This window comes from Populus alba, chromosome 8, assembly GCF_005239225.2.
Source record: "Populus alba chromosome 8, ASM523922v2, whole genome shotgun sequence".
Classification (NCBI taxonomy): domain Eukaryota; kingdom Viridiplantae; phylum Streptophyta; class Magnoliopsida; order Malpighiales; family Salicaceae; genus Populus; species Populus alba.
In genome coordinates, this window is record NC_133291.1 from 1,912,886 (window position 1) to 1,932,916 (window position 20,031).

General features: G+C 36.6%; 1 protein-coding gene across 2 annotated transcripts; it reads left to right on the top strand.

Moving 5' to 3' along the window:
- Positions 1-14,436: 14,436 nt before the first annotated feature.
- Positions 14,437-19,602, top strand: LOC118060265 (LRR receptor-like serine/threonine-protein kinase EFR). Of its 2 annotated transcripts, XR_012170496.1 has the most exons (4): positions 14,437-17,251; positions 17,497-17,907; positions 18,169-18,359; positions 19,459-19,602. XR_012170496.1 is itself a non-coding variant. In XM_035073451.2 (3 exons), exons 1-2 carry the CDS (start codon positions 14,515-14,517, stop codon positions 17,886-17,888), a joined length of 3,129 nt encoding a protein of 1,042 aa, XP_034929342.1. In that variant the 5' UTR covers positions 14,437-14,514; the 3' UTR covers positions 17,889-17,907; positions 18,169-18,451. The 2 variants fall into 2 exon arrangements, 1 of the variants encoding a protein (XP_034929342.1); XM_035073451.2 differs by lacking the exon at positions 19,459-19,602 and having other exon boundaries at positions 18,169-18,451.
- Positions 19,603-20,031: the final 429 nt, after the last annotated feature.

A 20,031-nucleotide genomic window follows, 5' to 3' on the forward strand; every position in this document is an offset into this window, starting at 1 on the left:
TCTTATACAATATATTTTTCAAGGCAATATTTTTGAACTTTGTGTTGAAGTTACTCACAAAGTATCATGAACAATATCGATGATATCCAATAGGCTCGGGAAAAATTCATGTCATGGAACTCTTTATAATTGCATATCTATATGATATAATACACAAATTGGTTTGTCTTCCAATCACATATCAACGAAGCAAATACAAAAACCAACTCCAATTATTATTCGTCTCTTCTTCCACAACAGCTATACACAATGAATAAACTCCATTAGTTGCGTCATAAACAACTGCAACCAACAACTTAGCTTTGTACTTACCATAAAGGTTAGTACTGTCAATACTAGTTAAAGGATGACAACATTGAAACTCATTAATTGAAGCACTAAATGCCCAAAATGTTCTCCCAAATATTATCTTATTCCTATCAACCATTTTATTATCTCAAGTGACAATTGTTCTTGAATTTAAATCTCTGATGGCCAGTAAAGTTCCAAGTAGGTTTTGAAATGACCTTTCGTGTGTATGAAATAACCTCTCCAGTATTTTCTGTTTGGTTGTCCACGCCTTCTAATAAGAGACTTCATGCCTATAATCCATCTTCACAGTACCTTGAATCGTTACAACTCTCATACTTAACTCTCCTTTTTCACAATTGTTAACATCACCTCAACAATTACATCTAAATCAATCCGACATAGACTATCTACTCGTGATGCCCATGTAGTTCTCTAAGAATTATTTGGAAACCGGGTCAACTTCATACTAGAAGAGTTTCTCTGTCTAGGTCTACTATTTAAGTAGAGCTTTAGCATATTAATCTCAATAATCCTAACAAACTCAAATATTGAATTCACACTCTTGTCACTACAGATTGATAGACCAACACAACGAGCTTAACCAACCTTAATTTGCAACATCCTCCAAGTAATTTCAACTTATATTTCAATTATATTCCAGTTAAATCAATCACATAACATTCTTAATAATCTATTAAGAGACATGTCTGATGTAGCAGTTAGGAATTCATGGCTTCCTCCATTATAAGTGATACCATTATCGGTATTGATAATGATACCACCATGAAAGCATAATATTCATAAATTATAGTTATTTATTTTTTCAAACATCACAACCAAACAAAATTATATATATTTTTTATTAATATCTTGAGGTTAATCAAAGTGCATCAAAATTATCAACAAAACATAAATTAATCGGTGAACACCTAAACTCATCAAATTAATCGGCGAATACCTACATTTATCAAATTCTGGTACCATAACAAAATTATCAAACAAGTTCATCTATTTTAGAGCTAGTATTATTATTTTATATAAAATTCAATATAATTCATAATTTTAATTAAAAATCAACAATAACAAAAAAAACATTGATTATTTAACAAAATAAGCAAGCTATCAACTAAACATATATCTAATTAACCTAATCCATAATTTAACCTAAATCAACACTAACATTTCAAATACATAATTTTGTTAGTTCATAATCAACAACAACCTAAAATAATTGATAATTAAATAAAATAACTTCAATTACATCTAATTAACTTAATTCCTAATTCAATTTGTAACATTCAATAAAATCAAATTAATACTAATTAAACATAAATTACATCAAATTAATTGAGAGGAAGTGTTTTATATATCTTTAGAAGTGAAATGTGGGTGGTGAGGGTGACCAGTGATGGCTGGTTTGGCCGAAAAATCCAACACCCATCGCTAGTAAAGATAGAAAGCTTGGTTGCCGGGGGTTTTACTAGAGAGAAAAAGGATGAGTGTTTTAGAGAGAAAGGAGTGTTTCCAGACTGTTAGGGGGTGTTTTTGATAATGAAGTAATATATATTATCTACAACCCATTTAAGTATGGTAGTTTCCCAAATATTTTTTCAATTATATTACTTTATCAATTTTTTTTTACTGTGTAAAAAAAAAAAAACTCCAATTTGTAACTGGAACTATGCATATTACGTATAGGCTTTGGTGTACGAAGAGGCAAACAATCTTATTTCGGTGGATCGAAAAAGATTCGTACCAAATAGCATGGTTTCTCGAAGGAAGGCTTTAAGAATGAGGAAATTTTGTGTAGTTATTGTGAGCTGGAAACTAGAACTGGGTGTAATGCGATGATCCGTTCTAAGGTAGAGGACGATGGACAATGGAAAGTGATTCAATTTGTGGACACACATAATCATGAATTTGCAAAACTTGAAGGCAGTCCAAGAAGTTTTTCCAACACATGCCACCATCTATGTTTATGGCACGTCTCAAAAAATGGTACGTCTTATCATGGGGTCTTTATAGCAACAAGGAGTTTCAATTTATGTTTTATAAATGTATTCAAGGTTTTGAATCGGTGTTAGAGCTCCAAGAAACATGGGATAAGATGTTAAAGCAGTATAATGTCGAAAGTCACAGCAGGTTGAAGATATTTTACAAGCTTTGAGCTAAGTGGTGTTCGGCCTTTACCATGGATACTTGTCTTTTGGGTTGAAATCTTCACAGAGAAGTGAAATCACGAACAATGTTTTGAACGGACTAGCTAACAAGACAACTTGTCTAATAAATGTTTTTAATTCAAGGACTGAATAAAAAAATTATGCTAGTAACCTAAAGGCTAAAATGACCACCTGCAAGTATATTATGTCTACCTTCCAACCACTACCTCTTGTTTAATCAAATCACGCTCGATTTTTCCTCCGGCTAGCAGGACCTTGTTTGAATCTTTTTATTATTAACGGCTTTAATTGGTACAGCTACGGCGTACCATTGTTGGAGATATTTTACAGGAAAGAAACCGACAAGTGATATATTTAAAGAGGGGCTGAATCTTCATACAAGTAGCGTTGCCTGACCACGCGGTGGAAATTATGGATTCAATAACTATGAGAAATCCTAAAAATAGAAGCACTGATGCTCCTAATAGAATGAACAACCACACTGGAATTGATAATAAAATGGAGATTGATTTCCATACTTGGAATATGGGCCTCGCCTTAAAACTCATTGCCATTTCTGAATCCATTTAATCTTAGCTAGTCTGAAGCCTACAAAACCGACACGGTCCAGTGTAATTGCGAGAGTTAAGCCTCTTACACGGTCCGGTGTTTGCTTTGATTTATCAAGGTACGAGTATCTTTGCTCTGCAGGATTGCCGAGAGAGAGAGAGAGAGAGAGAGAACACATCAGCAATGCGGCAGCTGAATCGGAATGAATTAGGGACATCCTTCTTCGAACTAGGATACGTAGACAGCGTGAAACTGTCCAACCAGGAAGGTAAAGCTCTGTCATTAAAACCAATACCAGGTTAAATATCTTTATAAGATTGCTCTGAGGAATCAAAGCTGCGTTATATTCCACGTTTTTGCAGGCTTGTTCTTTAAAAATCTATCAAAACGAATCGGAATCATTTTAATGTCTCCGTTAGGTTTTTGGATATCACGCAATCGCATATGCATGGCAGATACATCTACTCAATATAAGTGGTCATCGATAACAAAAACATTTACAAATAAAGCTAATTTGCTGTGTATTGCAGGTCTGTGAGGTAATCAGAAACTTGCGAATCAATACTTCAGTTCCAGAGGTGTACAGATGTCAGCATCCAAATCATTTTCGAACTGGAATGAGACTGAGAATGGCTATGGTGTTTTGTGTCATTTTGGAAGGATTGCGAACTTGTAATATTGTGAACTAGATGGTTGTCCCGCGTTGCGGTTAGTATCAACTTTTTTTAATACAAAAAAATTATATTGAGATTAACTTGATTCAAATATTTTTTTAATAGAAAATTTTTTAAACAGTTTGGATGTTAACTCAATTTAAATTAATTAATTTAGTGAATTTAAAAACAATCTAGATAACTAATAAAAATATAATTTGATTAAAAAAATTTCAAGATAATATTTTTTTAAAAAATACTGAAATAACAATATATTAAATCGCGATTCGGTTTAATTTATATCATTAGACTATGATAACTCCATATAAAATAAAGTAAAACAAATTTTAAAACTCAATTATTTTCCAATCAACTTAATGTTATCATTTCTTGTGGATCTGTTTCTAGTCCTTTCTTAGATTCCATTTTGAGGCAACTCAATAGAGGCTGCAGGGAAGATTCGTATGATGATAGAGGCCAAACTTTATCCTGGACCTTCCATATGCACTATTCGTCTACAAGGTGACCGTAGTCGTTGTTGGCATGATGTTGGTGTCAGTGTTGCTGGTGGTAATTTTCTTGCAGCCAAGGTACTGTTTGAGTTATCTATAGAAGATGGTCAGTACCTTAAAATATTTGTGTACTCAAAATTGGTGTGATTGTCTGTTATGTTAATGTTTCTTTGCAGAGAAGAGGAGTTGTTGACGGGGTTGATTTTGGAGCAACCGGTGAAGTAAAGAAAGTAGATGATACTCGTATGCTCGAAAGGCTTGATGGTGGTTGTATAGTTGTGTTAAGTAACTTGGGTTATTCCAGCTCTGGAGAAGTCTTAAATTGCAATATGCTGAAAATCTGTCTCTTTCTTATCTTGTGAATGGCTGAGTGACTGAATGGAAATAAGCACCAAATTATATGTACACGAGCTGTGGCTCTTTTTCTTTACTGAAACCCAGCTCCTCTTCAGCCTACCGTTACAAGAAATAAAATGTTAGTATTATAATGGTTTTAGATGGATCGATGTGCAGATATATAGCTATTAAACATGTAAAAAGGGATTTCTTTTGCTTCCTTTCTGCTACTACTATTGTCGTTGCTGAAAGTCTGATATGATGTTTTATGGTCATATAAATCCAGCACATACGAATTAAGTTGCTACAGCTTGTGCCTTGGCTATTGGGGCAGATAAGCTTATTTGCATCATAGATGTGATGGAAAAATTCAGAAGCGACCACATGGGACAAACATGCGATCCCCGCCTTTCCCTCTCTTGTCACTTTTATGATTTCTCCATAGATATAGACTTTGAAAGATAAGAGATTAGGGCATCTTTGGGGAAAAACTTGTTTGTACTACATGCATGCATGATTGAATGGTTATGCTTGCAATGCATGTGGGACAAACAAGGTGGGGCGAGCAAAATTCAGAAGCGGCCACATGGGACAAACATACGATCCTCGCATTTCCCTCTCTAGTCACTTGTATGATTTCTCCAGAGATATAGACCGTGAAAGATAAAGTTTTTCCCCATAGATGCCCTAATCTCTTATCCTTCAAGGTCTATATCTCTGGAGAAATCATGATTGAATGGTTATGCTTGCAATGCATGTGAGACAAACAAGGTGGGGCGAGAAAAATTCAGAAGTGGCCACATGGGACAAACATACGATCCTCGCATTTCCCTCTCTAGTCACTTGTATGATTTCTCTAGAGATATAGACCGTGAAAGATAAAGTTTTTCCCCAAAGATGCCCTAATCTCTTCTCCTTCACGGTCTATATCTCTGGAGAAATCATGATTGAATGGTTATGCTTGCAATGCATGTGAGACAAACAAGGAGGGGCGAGAAAAATTCAGAAGTGGCCACATGGGACAAACATACTATCCTCGCATTTCCCTTTCTTGTCACTTGTATGATTTCTCCAGAGATATAGACCGTGAAAGATAAAGTTTTTCCCCAAAGATGCCCTAATCTCTTATCTTTCACGTTCTATATCTCTGGAGAAATCATGATTGAATGGTTATGCTTGCAATGCATGCGGGACAAACAAGGATTTAGACTTTTTCCAAGGGTCCATTCCTGAGTCTTTGAGTTCCTTTAGGGCACTTCAAATTCTCAATCTCTCCCACAACAACTTGAGTGGAAAGATTCCCAATTTTTTGGCAGAATTTAAGTTGCTGACAAGTTTGGATCTTTCATTTAATAACCTTGAAGGTGAGGTGCCTGTCCAAGGAGTCTTTGCTAGGGCGAGTGGATTTTCAATGTTGGGAAACAAAAAACTTTGTGGAGGAATGCCTCAGCTGAATCTGTCCAGATGCACATCCAAGAAGTCAAGAAAGCTGAAATCTTCCACCAAGCTGAAATTGATAATGGCAATTTCTTGTGGCTTTGTTGGAATTATCTTGGTCGTCTCTTCAATGCTTTTCTTTTTCTTGAAAGAGAAGAGAAGTAGGCCAGCTTCAGGCTCCCCATGGGAGAGCACATTTCAGCGAGTAGCCTACGAAGACCTGCTTCAAGCAACGAATGGGTTCTCCCCGGCTAATTTAATTGGTGCAGGTAGTTTTGGATCCGTGTATAAAGGAATCCTCAAATCAGATGGAGCAGCTGTTGCAGTGAAAGTATTCAACCTGCTACGTGATTTTTTAAAATCCATCTCCTGCTGCTATTGCTAGAGATTAAAACTAAAAACTTGTATCAATCACTACATATTCCGGGGATTTCAGATTAAAAATATAAGATCTAAGTCATTAATGTAAAATAATATTTATGTAGTCTTATTTATTAAGGGTAGAATAGTACTTTCAATTTAACCTATATATACTTTATTTGTATTTAGGTTAAGTTTATGAACTCATAATATACAGATTATTCAGAATTCTAACCTTTCTTTTTGTGTTTGATCTTAATTATTTTAACAATTAACTCAACTGGATTTAAGAGCTTGGCTAATTTAATGATACAAATAAAAAAAATAACATTAAATAAACTGCAAAAAAAAAGAGCCAAGAAAACTCGATCTGAGCCTATACGAATTAACATGCAAAATCTGTAACCTGTAACCTTTTGTGATACCAAAACAATACAGTTGAAAACAAATTGAATAAAACTATGAAGCTTAATGTTATAACCCAATTTTTTATCATTTTATTTTAATTATTATTATTATTATTATTTTATTTACTGAAAAGGATAAAAAAATGATGATAAAAAAAATAATGATGATGAAAAAACAAGTAAAATGAAATAAATGAAGAATGAATTAAATTTTGGGTTAAGGGCAACATGATTCGAAGTTTGGGGTTTAATTAAACTTTGAAATTAATCTAATTAAGCTTGGAATTAATTGAATTAATTCAATCAAGGGTTTAATTGGAGAATTGATAAATTTTTGAGACTTAATTGAGTTTAGAATTAATTTAATTAATCCAATTAAGGGTTTAATTGGAGAATTGATAAGTTTTGAGACTTAATTAATGTAACAACCCAACCTTTTCAAGGCCAAAGTCGCTGGATTTTATTTTTTCATCATCTCGACTTATTCATCATTTCCATTTTTTTTTGTTCTAATCTCGTATTACCACGAGTTCATACATTATCATTCGTATTCTATTTCAATATTTAACTACTAGTTTTTACAGAAGGAATCGAATAACTAATTAAGTGATTTACATGTTCGTTCATGCAGAACTCATATCACCCATAATATATGAGTATATAATTCTTTTTCGAAATGTGTGTGCCACGAAATGAATCTCCTTATGCACCATATTGATATGATGTCCCTGTTCCAACACAAGGTAATTTTAAGCATTATAGACCATTTAAGAAATATAGTAAAACAAGATTAAAGTCACATTTCATCCATGGACCAAAAAGTATAATTCTTTAATTTCCCTTTACTTATGTCAACACAAACACCACCGTTAATAATCCGTCAATTAACGAGACAATTTCAATACTCAAACCCGATCATTCCTCTCGAATGTCGTTAGCCAAATTAATGTTTTTCTTTGGTTAAAGCATAACTAGTAGAATGCTTTCATATACTTAGTATATACGAAACGTAGTATACATGACCACATTAGTTCTTCTTAAAACTAACTCATAAACTCAAATCCGATAATCCTCTTTGGAGGCCATTAGTCGAAGTCAAATCAGTTCTTCATCTTGCCATCCACTAGGGTGCCATTAACCGTTTTTTTTTTTTTCTCTCTTCTTCTTCTTCTTCCTTTTCTTTTCTTTGTTCATCACGGTCATCCATTAGGATTCAATTACCATATACCAAAGCTAATCATTTATTCATTCTGGTAATTCATATATAGTGCCATTACCATAGCAAATCATTTACTCATTCTGGTAATTCATCTATGGTGTCATTACCATAGTTAAATTTAGAATGTCATTTATCAAAGCTAATCATTTATTCATTTTGGTAATTCATCTATGGTGCCATTACCATAGCTAATCATTTATTAATCTCGATGATCCCTTTAGGATGCCATTTATCGAATGTAAATCATTTATTCGTTTTGGTAATTCATCTATGGTGTCATTACCATAGCTAATCATTTATTAATCTCGATGATCCCTTTAGGATGCCATTTATCAAATGTACATCATTTATTCATTTTGGTAATTCATCTATGGTGTCATTACCATAGCTAATCATTCATTAATCTCGATGATCCCTTTAGGATGCCATTTATCGAATGTAAATCATTTATTCATTTTGGTAATTCATTTATGGTGTCATTACCATGGCTAATCATTTTTTAATCTGATAATTCATCTATGGTGTCATTACCATAGTTAATCGTTATTCATTTAGGATGCCACTTACCAAAACTAAACATTTATTCATCCAATCATACTTTGGATGCCCATAGTCAAAGCTAATCAATTGTTTACCCCGGTCATCCTTTCGGATGTCATTAGCCAAAACTAATCAGTCGTTTGTTCCGGTCATCCACTCGGATGCCATTAGCCGAAGCTAATCATTGTTTTATCAAACAATTCATGACAATTTGACATTCCTTGCAACATCAAAGCAGACCCTTAGGGATACTCGTACCACCATTTCCTAGTAGTTTATCATTCCGTAACATGAAGATAGATCCTTTGTAATGCAGAACCAAACATCCCACAACACAATAATACCCTTTGTATCAATTCCCCGTAATACTCACACCACCATTTGTGGTAATTAACCATCAATACGATACAACAATAGGTCTTTCATAACACTCATACAATCGATCATCATCATTACACTTGGTGTTGTAACCTAATTTTGGATTCACCAAGTTTTTCTCGAATGTTATTTTATTTCTATTATTATTTATTAAAAAAAAAATTAAAATTCAAAAAAATATTTTTTCTCGAGTCAACCGCATCTTCCAATCAAAACCAAGTTCACCGGGTCAATACAGGTCAAACCATGTCGACCAGGGTAAAAAATGAGTTTTCGGGTTGTTTCGGGTCAAAACCGTCATTTTCGACCAAAACCGAGTTCACCGGATCAATACGGGTCAAACCATGTCGACCAAGGTAAAAAAATGAGTTTTTTGGGCTGTTTTTGGGCCAAAACCGTCATTTTCGACCAAAACCGAGTTCACCGGGTCAATACGGGTTTAACCATGTCGACCGGGATGAAAAATGAGTTTCAAGCCATTTTGGGTCAAAATTTGTTATTTTTGGTCAAAACCCAGTCCACCGAGTCGATACCCATTGAAAGTTTTTTTTGTTTGTTTCGACATAATTTTTGGTAATTAAAATTGATTTTTAGCGGTTGAGTTGGGCTTTTTCTAATACTGATTTGAGATTTTAATTTTACCTATATAATTATTTATTATTATATATAATACAACAAAATTAATAATATAAAATTTGTAATATTAGGCGGTGCATTTCAACGTTTGTAGGCAACCTTTTTTTTTTTTTTCTGTCAACTATTGTAAGCAGCCTAATTTTGCCGATATCATGGTAGGCGTTGTAGGCGTTTGTCCCTTGTCACTAGCTATGGCTATACATATCCAGTGACAATTGGACACAGGGGGGAGGATGGGGAAGGTAGAAAAGAAGTGAAAGAATTGATTTATATTTGCCACTATTCATTTTTTCTTGTTTTTTCTTCGGAGAGTAAGGTATATTTAAAAAAAAAAAAAAAATTTGGAAAATACCAAACATATCCCAACAAATCTCAGCCATTGAAATAATCTGAGATTGGATCCCGTTGCGCCACGTCACCCGGTGTACCGAGCTTTCGGTGCACCGCGCTACACCGGATCAAAACCCAGACAATCTGGGCCGTCCGATCAACCTGCAGATCAAGCCAATCACAACCATCCGATCGTTTCATCTGAGATCCAACGGCGTACAGAGTTCAGAGGTACAGGTGTACTGTGCACGCGTTCACACCATAGAGTAACTCAGGGCTTCTCTCTCCTCTCGTCAGCGACTCCCTCTCTCTCATCGGATCTCCACTTTCCGGTCGAATCAAGCTATCGCAACACCACAAAAAGGTTGCTCCACTGGTGTAAAGAAGAACCCCGGCGGTTTTCATCGTTTTCGCCGCATCATCTGGCCAGAAAAAAGGTCGCGATCCTCGCCAACCACCGAAGCTTCAAGTCGACGATTCTCCCTCGTCAGCTATCAACGATCGTCGAGACCACCACCATCAGAATCCTCTCCCTCAGATCTACTAGAATCAACCATTGGTTGGCTGGAAATCTCGCCTGAAAATTTCACCGTCGTCAATAATAGCCGCGCGTGAGCTACACGCGCCGCCAGTGGCATTCTCGTAAATTCCTGATAAATCCGAGGGTATTTCAGTGTTTTACCTATACAGGGGCAGTCAGGTAATTTTCTTTTAGATTTCTAACATTTATTTTTACATTTTTACATTTTTTGTATATAAATATTTGTAAATTTTTATTGCATGTTGTAAAACAAAAAAACAAAAACAAGTATAAAAAGAATAACGACACGGGTCCAACACCCATCTTATCATGTTATCGTTCATGGGTCCAAAGCCCGATTCTCGAATATGATTATACTTATTTCTCAACGATATCAAAATATTTTTATTTTATAAACGAATATTGGTCATTGATACGTCTCTTTTTACAGAAAAGGACCGATGTCAAAAAGTTAAAATACTAAATATGGATTATGTCCATAGTTTTTTTTGGTAACTCGAATGTACTTTTCCTTTTTAGGGTTAAACGTCAATATTTTAGACGAGTTTCCTATTTTTAGGAACTGATGTCATTTTTTTAACACGTCTCCTACGAACGTTTTTTTTGTCGACACGTCTCTTTTTACAGAAAAGGACCGATGTCAAGGATTTATACCAAATATGGGTTATATCCATTTTTTCCTTTTGGTAACTAAGACGTAAATCTCCTTTTTAGGGTTAAATGTCGATATTTTAGACGAGACTCATATTTTTAGGGACTGATGTCATTTTTAACGCGTCTCCAAATTTTAGGGACCGACGTTAACCATTTTAAAAAAATAAAATTGCAAATAAGCTCAAAATATAATATCATTTGAAACAAATAAAAAAACACACAAGTAAGAGTAACCTTTCTTTTGAAAGGATGTTTTAAGGGTGGTATTTACCTTCCCTTAATCATAACTAACTCAGTACCCAAATCTCTAGAACCAGTGTCTAATTTGGGATTTCTAGTTCCCTCAAATTACTAGATGACGACTCCAATAAAATCTATTTTCCCCAATATAAAAACAATCTTTTTGTTAAATAACAAAAAGAGTGGAGCTGTCGCCCGACGTCGTGTATCGACACTTGGTAACACATTCATTACAATTACAATCAATACAATAAAATAGTAGATCCTTCATAATACTCATACAATCATTCTTCACCCTTACATTCAATAAGAATACAAAAGTAGATCCTTCGTACAACACATACTACCATTCATTCGTAGCCCAAATTCATAACAGCCCCAACATCACATTAAGTTTGGTATTCATCACAATTCAATAAGATGTTCATCTCAAATGGGTTAGTTTAGAACTCTAACATTTTCACCATTGTTTCAACATTCATCAAGAACTTGTTCGACATTTCATAGTCGTTTCGACAATCATCAAGAATTTAATCAAACTCTTCTTTGTCGTTTCCTCTTACAACAGGGATTTCATAAAATATCATCACAAGTTAATCATTTCAAAACATAAACATCAAAATGGGAAAAAGGTGGAAACCACCTACCTGCTCCACTTGTAGTCTGTCCTTGTCCTGGCAATGGTCCGATTTCGGCCATAACACTTAAGACACCAAAGACCACAATCAATTAATTTGTATCTTCGATTCACATTCATCCCACACTTATTTCAAGAGTTCATATGTTCACATTCAAGTGTTCCACATTTTACACCATCATACTATGAGATTGTTACTAGAATTTAAGTCATTTCTGCCTTGTAGAAATCGGCAGCGAAAACTGGCTCGCTACAGGCTACCCAACTCGGCAGCGAAAACTGGTTCGCTGCGGGCTGCCACTGCGGCAGCGAATCACAATTTCGCTGCAACATACTCAACTTCGGCAGCGAATCACAATTTCGCTGCAGAATACAAATTTCAGCAACGAATCAAAATTTCGCTGCAGCATACTCAACTTCGGCAGCGAATCACAATTTCGCTGCAGAATACAAATTTCAGCAGCGAATCACAATTTCGCTGCAGCATACTCAACTTCGACAGCGAATCACAATTTCGCTGCAGAACACAAATTTCAGCAGCGAATGTTAATTCACTGCAAACAACTCAATTTCGACAACGAATCTCAATTTCGATGCAGCACACAATTTCGGCAGCGAATCACAAATTCACTGGAGCCAGCTCCACTTCGGCAGCGAAGCACAAATTCGTAGCAGAAACACAAATTTCGACAGCGAATCACAAATTCGCTGCAGAACACAAATTTCAGCAGCGAATCATAAATTCACTGCAGCCAACTCCACTTCGGCAGCGAATCACAAATTCGCGGCAGAACACCAGTTTCGGCAGCGAATCATAGATTCATGGAAGAACGCAAATTTCAGCAGCGAATCACAAATTCGCTGCAGCCAACTCCATTTCGGTAGCGAATCACAGATTCGCAGCAGAACACCAATTTCGGCAGCGAATCACAGATTCGCGGTAGAACACCAATTTCGACAGCGAATCACAGATTCACGGTAGAATACAAATTTCAGCAACGAATCACAAATTCACTGCAACCAACTCCACTTCGGCAGTGAATCACAAATTCGCTGCAGAAGACACATTTCGGCAACGAAAACTAATTCGCTGTAGAAAACTCAATTTCAACAGCGAATCACAGATTCGCTGCCCAACCCATATTTTGGCATGAACACACACACACCACACACCACACACCACACGTTGCAATAACTCCAGTACATAAATTGTCACTAAGTTCCAGCAGAACACACACATTGAAACCATCAATTTCAACATATAATTTTTCAATAAATTCCAGCAGCATACACACATTGAACCCATCAATTTCAGCATATAATCTTTCAATAAATTCCAGCAGCATACACACATTGAACCCATCAATTTCAGCATATAATCTTTTGTTAATTATTTTGAAATCAGGTCCCCCATCCAGCCCCGTTTTGTCCCTCCTTGTAGCTTAGTTCTTTTCCATAGCAGTTGGAGTAAAGTTCCTAGGCCATGCATCCAAATTTTTATTCTTCTCCCTTTCGATTTCAAGACCTTAAGAACAGGTGGAGAAAGACATGGTTCATACCTCACGGATTTAGTATTTTTGGGAGGGGTTTGACAACATTTCTCCCCTTCTGCTCCTGATTGTTTCTTCCTCTTCCTCTCTTTCAGTTTTTCACCTCCTCTCGTTAGTTCCCCACCGATTTTAGGCCTCTCCTCCCTTCATGTTTGCAGCTATCCAGCCTCCTGTCAAGCTCTCCCTCCTTTCTCTCACGTCTAAGGAGGCACTCGCAGCTGGGGTTTGGTTAAGCTCTTTCCTTGGAGAGGGAAAGAGGGAAGGGGACAAGCATCTCATTTTGGGGGAAAAGGAAGGGGACAAGAGCATGAAACTCACTTTGGGGAGAGGGAAGGGGACCAACACGTTTTTGGGGAGGGTGTCTCCCTCTCTCTCTCCTTGCTGCATTTATACCCCTCTTAAAAGCAAAACAGGGGGTGTTTGGATGTTGGACAAGACTGTCCTAACCCTCCTTTTGGGTTATCCTTGAGCTGATTTTCATTTCTCTTCTCCCCCCTAGGATAGGTGGGTCCCACATTAAAACCTTTTATTTTATTATTATTATCATTTATTTTTTATGTCGCTGCCGATTCAGAAATCGGCAGCCTCAAACTGTGTCGCTGCCAATTCAGAAATTGGTAGCCCGAAACTGCGTCGCTGCCGATTCAGATATAGACGATTTGTCGAACTACGTTAAATAATGTTTTTTTATTTTTTAAAACTTATTTTTTACAACTGAAAGCACAATAAAGCAAAAGCTGGGTTTTTCAGTGATGCCCGAATGCGGATGAAATTCCTCACAGAAATATATAATTACTGAGCATTTGCAAAAACTGCATTGCAGTTGCTGTGTGTCAAGGCAATACTTTAATGGCCTTTGATTTCCATGGGATAGAAAAGGATAAATTTTTGTATCTTGTATTTGTTCAAGTCGGAACCTTCCAAATAAAAGGAAGACCAAGTCATGAAAAAATTATGTCAAGAGTTAAGTTTAGTCAATTTTCCCCACGTCATTAGTACTCTAATGTATTCTGATATTTGAGGCTTGAATTTTCCTCACGCATTGTATTTTGGTTTCATTTTCCATGAAGCTAATATATCACATCTTCAAGATTGAAGCTATTCGAATGATCATGTCTAAAATGGAGATTCCAGGCTTGAGTTCAAACAAACCGTACTCACTTTTCTTGCTAATAATTCAATTCTCTATTGCTTCATGTTTACTTGTAGGAAATGAGACAGATAGACTCTCCCTGTTAGCCTTCAAGACTCAGATTAGTGATCCCCTTGGAAAATTGAGCTCGTGGAATGAATCCTTACACTTGTGTGAATGGTCAGGAGTTATCTGTGGAAGGAAGCATCGGAGGGTCGTAGAGCTTGACCTGCACTCTTCCCAGCTGGCAGGCAGCCTCTCTCCCCACATCGGCAACTTGAGTTTTCTCAGGATACTTAACCTGGAAATAAACAGCTTCAGCTATCTTATTCCACAGGAGCTAGGGCGTTTGTTTCGGATCCAGGAGTTGAGCCTCGGGAACAACACATTCAGTGGTGAAATCCCTGTCAACATCTCGCGCTGCACAAATCTCTTGAGCATTGAATTGGCGAGCAACAATCTCACAGGAAAGCTTCCAGCGGAATTTGGGTCACTGTCAAAGCTACAGGCACTTAATTTCCAACATAACCATCTGTTTGGTGAGATTCCACCTTCATATGGAAATCTCTCTGAACTTCAGATAATTCGTGGAGTGCGGAATAATTTGCAAGGAGGTATTCCCGACAGTATTGGGCAACTAAAAAGACTAGCAGACTTTACATTTGGTGTTAATGGTTTGGGTGGTACGATCCCTTCCTCCATATACAATATGTCATCCCTTGTTCGTTTCAGTGCACCACTTAACCAACTTTATGGGATTCTTCCTCCTGAATTAGGCCTAACTCTTCCAAACCTCGATACCTTTAACATTCACAGCAACCAATTTAGGGGACTAATTCCATCTACCCTATCCAATGCCTCGAAAATTTCTGATCTTCAACTTAGAAACAACAGCTTCAGTGGAAAAGTGCCTTCTTTAGCGGGCCTGCATAATCTACAGAGACTGGTACTTAATTTCAATAACCTTGGAAACAATGAGGATGATGACCTGGGCTTTCTCTATCCCCTTGCCAATACTACCAGTTTGGAAATCTTGGCGATAAATCACAACAATTTTGGAGGGGTGCTGCCTGCAATAGTTTGCAACTTCTCCACGAAGCTCAGAATAATGATAATAGGAGAAAATAACCTACGTGGAAGCATTCCAACTGAGATTGGAAAACTCATCGGCCTGGATACCTTGGGGTTGGAGTTGAATCAATTGACTGGCATTATACCAAGTTCTATTGGCAAATTACAGCGTTTGGGTGTTTTTAATATCAATGGAAATAAAATATCAGGAAACATCCCATCTTCTCTGGGCAATATCACTTCCTTGCTAGAAGTTTATTTCTTTGCAAATAACTTACAAGGTAGAATCCCGTCAAGTCTTGGAAATTGCCAAAATTTGTTGATATTGCGTCTCGATCAAAACAATTTGAGTGGTTCTATACCAAAAGAAGTAGTTGGAATTTCATCATTGTCCATGTATTTAGACTTGGCTGAAAATCAGTTGACAGGTCCCCTTCCCTCGGAAGTGGGTAAGCTGGTACATCTTGGAGGTTTGAACGTTTACAAAAACAGGTTATCTGGTGAAATTCCCGGAATTCTTAGCAGTTGTGTGAGTTTGGAGTATTTGAATTTGGGGGCCAACTTTTTCCAAGGGTCCATTCCTGAGTCTTTGAGTTCCTTGAGGGCACTTCAAATTCTCGATCTCTCCCACAACAACTTGAGTGGAAAGATTCCCAAGTTTTTGGCAGAATTTAAGTTGCTGACAAGTTTGGATCTTTCATTTAATAACCTTGAAGGTGAGGTGCCTGTCCAAGGAGTCTTTGCTAGGGCGAGTGGATTTTCAATGTTGGGAAACAAAAAACTTTGTGGAGGAATGCCTCAGCTGAATCTGTCCAGATGCACATCCAAGAAGTCAAGAAAGCTGAAATCTTCTACCAAGATGAAATTGATAATTGCAATTCCTTGTGGCTTTGTTGGAATTATCTTGCTCGTCTCTTACATGCTTTTCTTTCTCTTGAAAGAGAAGAAAAGTAGGCCAGCTTCAGGCTCCCCATGGGAGAGCACATTTCAGCGAGTAGCCTACGAAGACCTGCTTCAAGCAACCAATGGGTTCTCCCCTGCTAATTTAATTGGTGCGGGTAGTTTTGGATCTGTGTATAAGGGAATCCTCAGATCAGATGGAGCAGCTGTTGCAGTGAAAGTATTCAACCTGCTACGTGAAGGAGCATCCAAGAGTTTCATGGCGGAATGCGCAGCCTTGATAAACATCAGGCACCGAAATCTTGTAAAGGTTTTAACAGCGTGTTCTGGCATCGATTTTCAAGGTAATGATTTTAAAGCTCTAGTTTATGAATTCATGGTGAACGGGAGTCTAGAAGAGTGGTTGCATCCTGTTCAAATATCTGACGAGGCACACGAGAGAAGAGATTTGAGTCTCCTTCAGCGGCTGAACATCGCGATTGACGTGGCTAGTGCGCTCGATTATTTACACAACCATTGCCAGATTGCCGTTGTTCATTGCGATCTGAAGCCAAGCAATGTCCTTCTTGATGGTGACATGACTGCTCGTGTTGGTGACTTTGGATTAGCAAGGCTCCTCCCACAAGCTTCCCATCAGCTCTGTTTGGATCAGGCAAGCTCCATTGGTTTAAAAGGCACCGTTGGCTATGCAGCCCCGGGTAATATTAGAATAATCCTTCCATTATTTACCTTTCAGTTTACAATCTTGGTCTGACTTCATTTGATTTACATTGAAAGCTTCAATTTCTCTGCATTATATATGCATATCTAGAGCATGGATTTCCTTCTAAAGACCTACTGGCCATTTCTATGTCACATTAAGTTTGGAATGTTCAACTAAATATTTGACTTCTTACTGTCCATTTCACGACAAGTATTTGCAACCATTTTATCTGAACTGCAGAGTATGGCCTTGGAAGCGAGGTGTCGCCTTATGGGGACGTGTACAGCTATGGCATCCTATTATTGGAGGTGTTTACCGGAAGGAGACCTACGGATGGCTTGTTTAAAGACGGCCTGAACCTTCATAACTTTGCTAAAACGGCTCTGCCAATCTCTGTGGCCGAAGTGTTGGACCCAGTACTTGTACCAGAAGCTGAGGAAACGAGCGGCGATGCCTCCCGTAGGATGAACCATAATGGAAATCATATGGAGTGTCTTGCTGCTATTGTCAAGGTTGGAGTGGCTTGTTCTGCAGAATTCCCAAGAGAACGCATGGAAATTAGCAGTGTTGCAGTTGAACTGCGTCGAATCAGGCACGTTCTTCTGGGACCTCAGACTCATGGGAAGCGCTAAATTATTGCTGCACCAGAAGGTAAATTTCCATCATTTGATTAGTACCTGGACAAGTAGAAAGGATGGCAGTCAGGAGGCAACCCTGTATTGCACATTCTCGTTTCTGAGAGCTTCATGTTACACTCACAAAATACAAGCATATATGGGCATGGCTATCTCTTACAAGCTGGATTTTCTGCTTACACAGCATAAATAAGTTGCAGTATCTAAGAGAACATTTACAGATGGTCCATTAATTTCTCAATATTAACTATGCCAAGAAATAATTAATGTATTGCAGGTCTGTGATCAGGAGATCAGAGTGCCAATGAAATACTTGAGGATCGAAAGTAGAATAGATGCCAACATCTAAATGGTTGAAGAATTGGAATAAGACTTCCCTCGTGTTGTCACAGGAACTTGTTTTAAGTTTCAATATGTCACTGCTTGCTTTCAGTTTAGAGTGCCTTGCTGGTATGGTAGTCTTTCCAGGTATGTTCACTGCATATTTGTAGACGAATATAAGTATTTCGATGAATTGAAGGATGGAATATCTAGTGATTGATACCACATTTTAGTTTTAATCATCTAGCAATAGCAGCAGGAGATGGATTTAAAAATTACAAGACATCATCATCATCAAATAAATGGTTTTTCAACCTTATACTGAAACAATATGAGCACATAACTGATGCGGCCCGAACCTTGCAGTATGAACAGCCCAGCCGAAAACATGCCGAGGTAAGAAAATAAGAAACACGAAACCCACTTCTGAAAAAACCTCAAAATCACCTGTCTTTCTATCAATTTGACAAATTGGTCCCACGTAAAAACAGTTTGGTCAAAATTTAGCTCGTGTTTATAAAAATTAGTTAATCAAACCAACTGGACTAAACTGCATTAAATTGGGAAATTAATACCAATTAAAGTTTATGAATATTTTTAATAAATTGAAAATATCCATTTCTCAAGAAAATAAAAATTCGTGAAATTTTTTATTAAAATTTAACATCATTATCACTCGCCCCGCAGGATTTAGTTTTAAAATTTTTATTTTGACACGAACAAGAGGACCAGTCGGGGCCTAAAGATGCAGCTACGCATTCGCCAATTATTTCAAGCTGCAATGATGAGTGGAGAATTTGAGCATATAATAAGCTTTTATTTAGTTTAAATCCGACCGCAATTGCCTATTGCTATGATTGTGAGGTTGAACGACTGAGTGGAAACATGCATAAAATAGTGTCCTCTATTTTCATTTTGTTTTTTGTTTTTATGTTCAGCTAATTTTTAGGCATGGACATTAATTAACATTTGCATCAAAAAATTTTTTTAAATGATGAGATGATGAACTGATGGCCACGGATTGTTTGAGAGTATTATTAAGAGTATTATAGAGGTTATTTTTTGTTTAGAAATATATTAAAATAATATATATTTTAATAACAATAACAAATTAAAACAATAAAAAAAAAAAAGTGTGAAGCTAGAAAACAAAATTTAATACACGGTTTGAACTGCAGTGAAATGGTGATGAAATGACCGAGTTTATTGCCAACCATTGCATTACAACTAGTTCTCTCTTACACAGGTGCAAGTCCTTGAGCAAACACAAACATACGAGCAGGAAAGCGTTTCCAAGATTCAGGTAGTTCTCTCTTCTGCTACACATGTGCCATCCACAAATGTGAAGGTATTGGCACAGGATAGCCTTTATCAATATTTTTTAATTAGTTTTATAAAAAAAAATTATAATTATCAATTAAGTTATCAAAAAATTCTAAAAATTTGCATGTAATCTTCTAATATGATGTTTTAGCTTGGATTAAAATTTTTAAAATTTTTAAAAAAATTTAAAAATTTGATGAAAAATCACAATTCGATCAGTTTTACGTTATTAAATATAATTTTTAATCCGACCATCAGATCGAGTTGAAATCAAATAAAAACACAATCACTCAGTAAGAATAAAGACAACGTTGCAGTTGCATGATACCTCTATAGTTGTGGAAACTCAAATCATTACAAATGCATTAATTTCATAACATCATACATTTGATTGTGAGAAGCTTAACTGTTGCAATTAGGCTGGACCGTGTCTGTTTTTGTAGGCTTTAAACTAGCTAGATTAGACGGATCCTGAAATGGCCATGCTGTTTTAAGA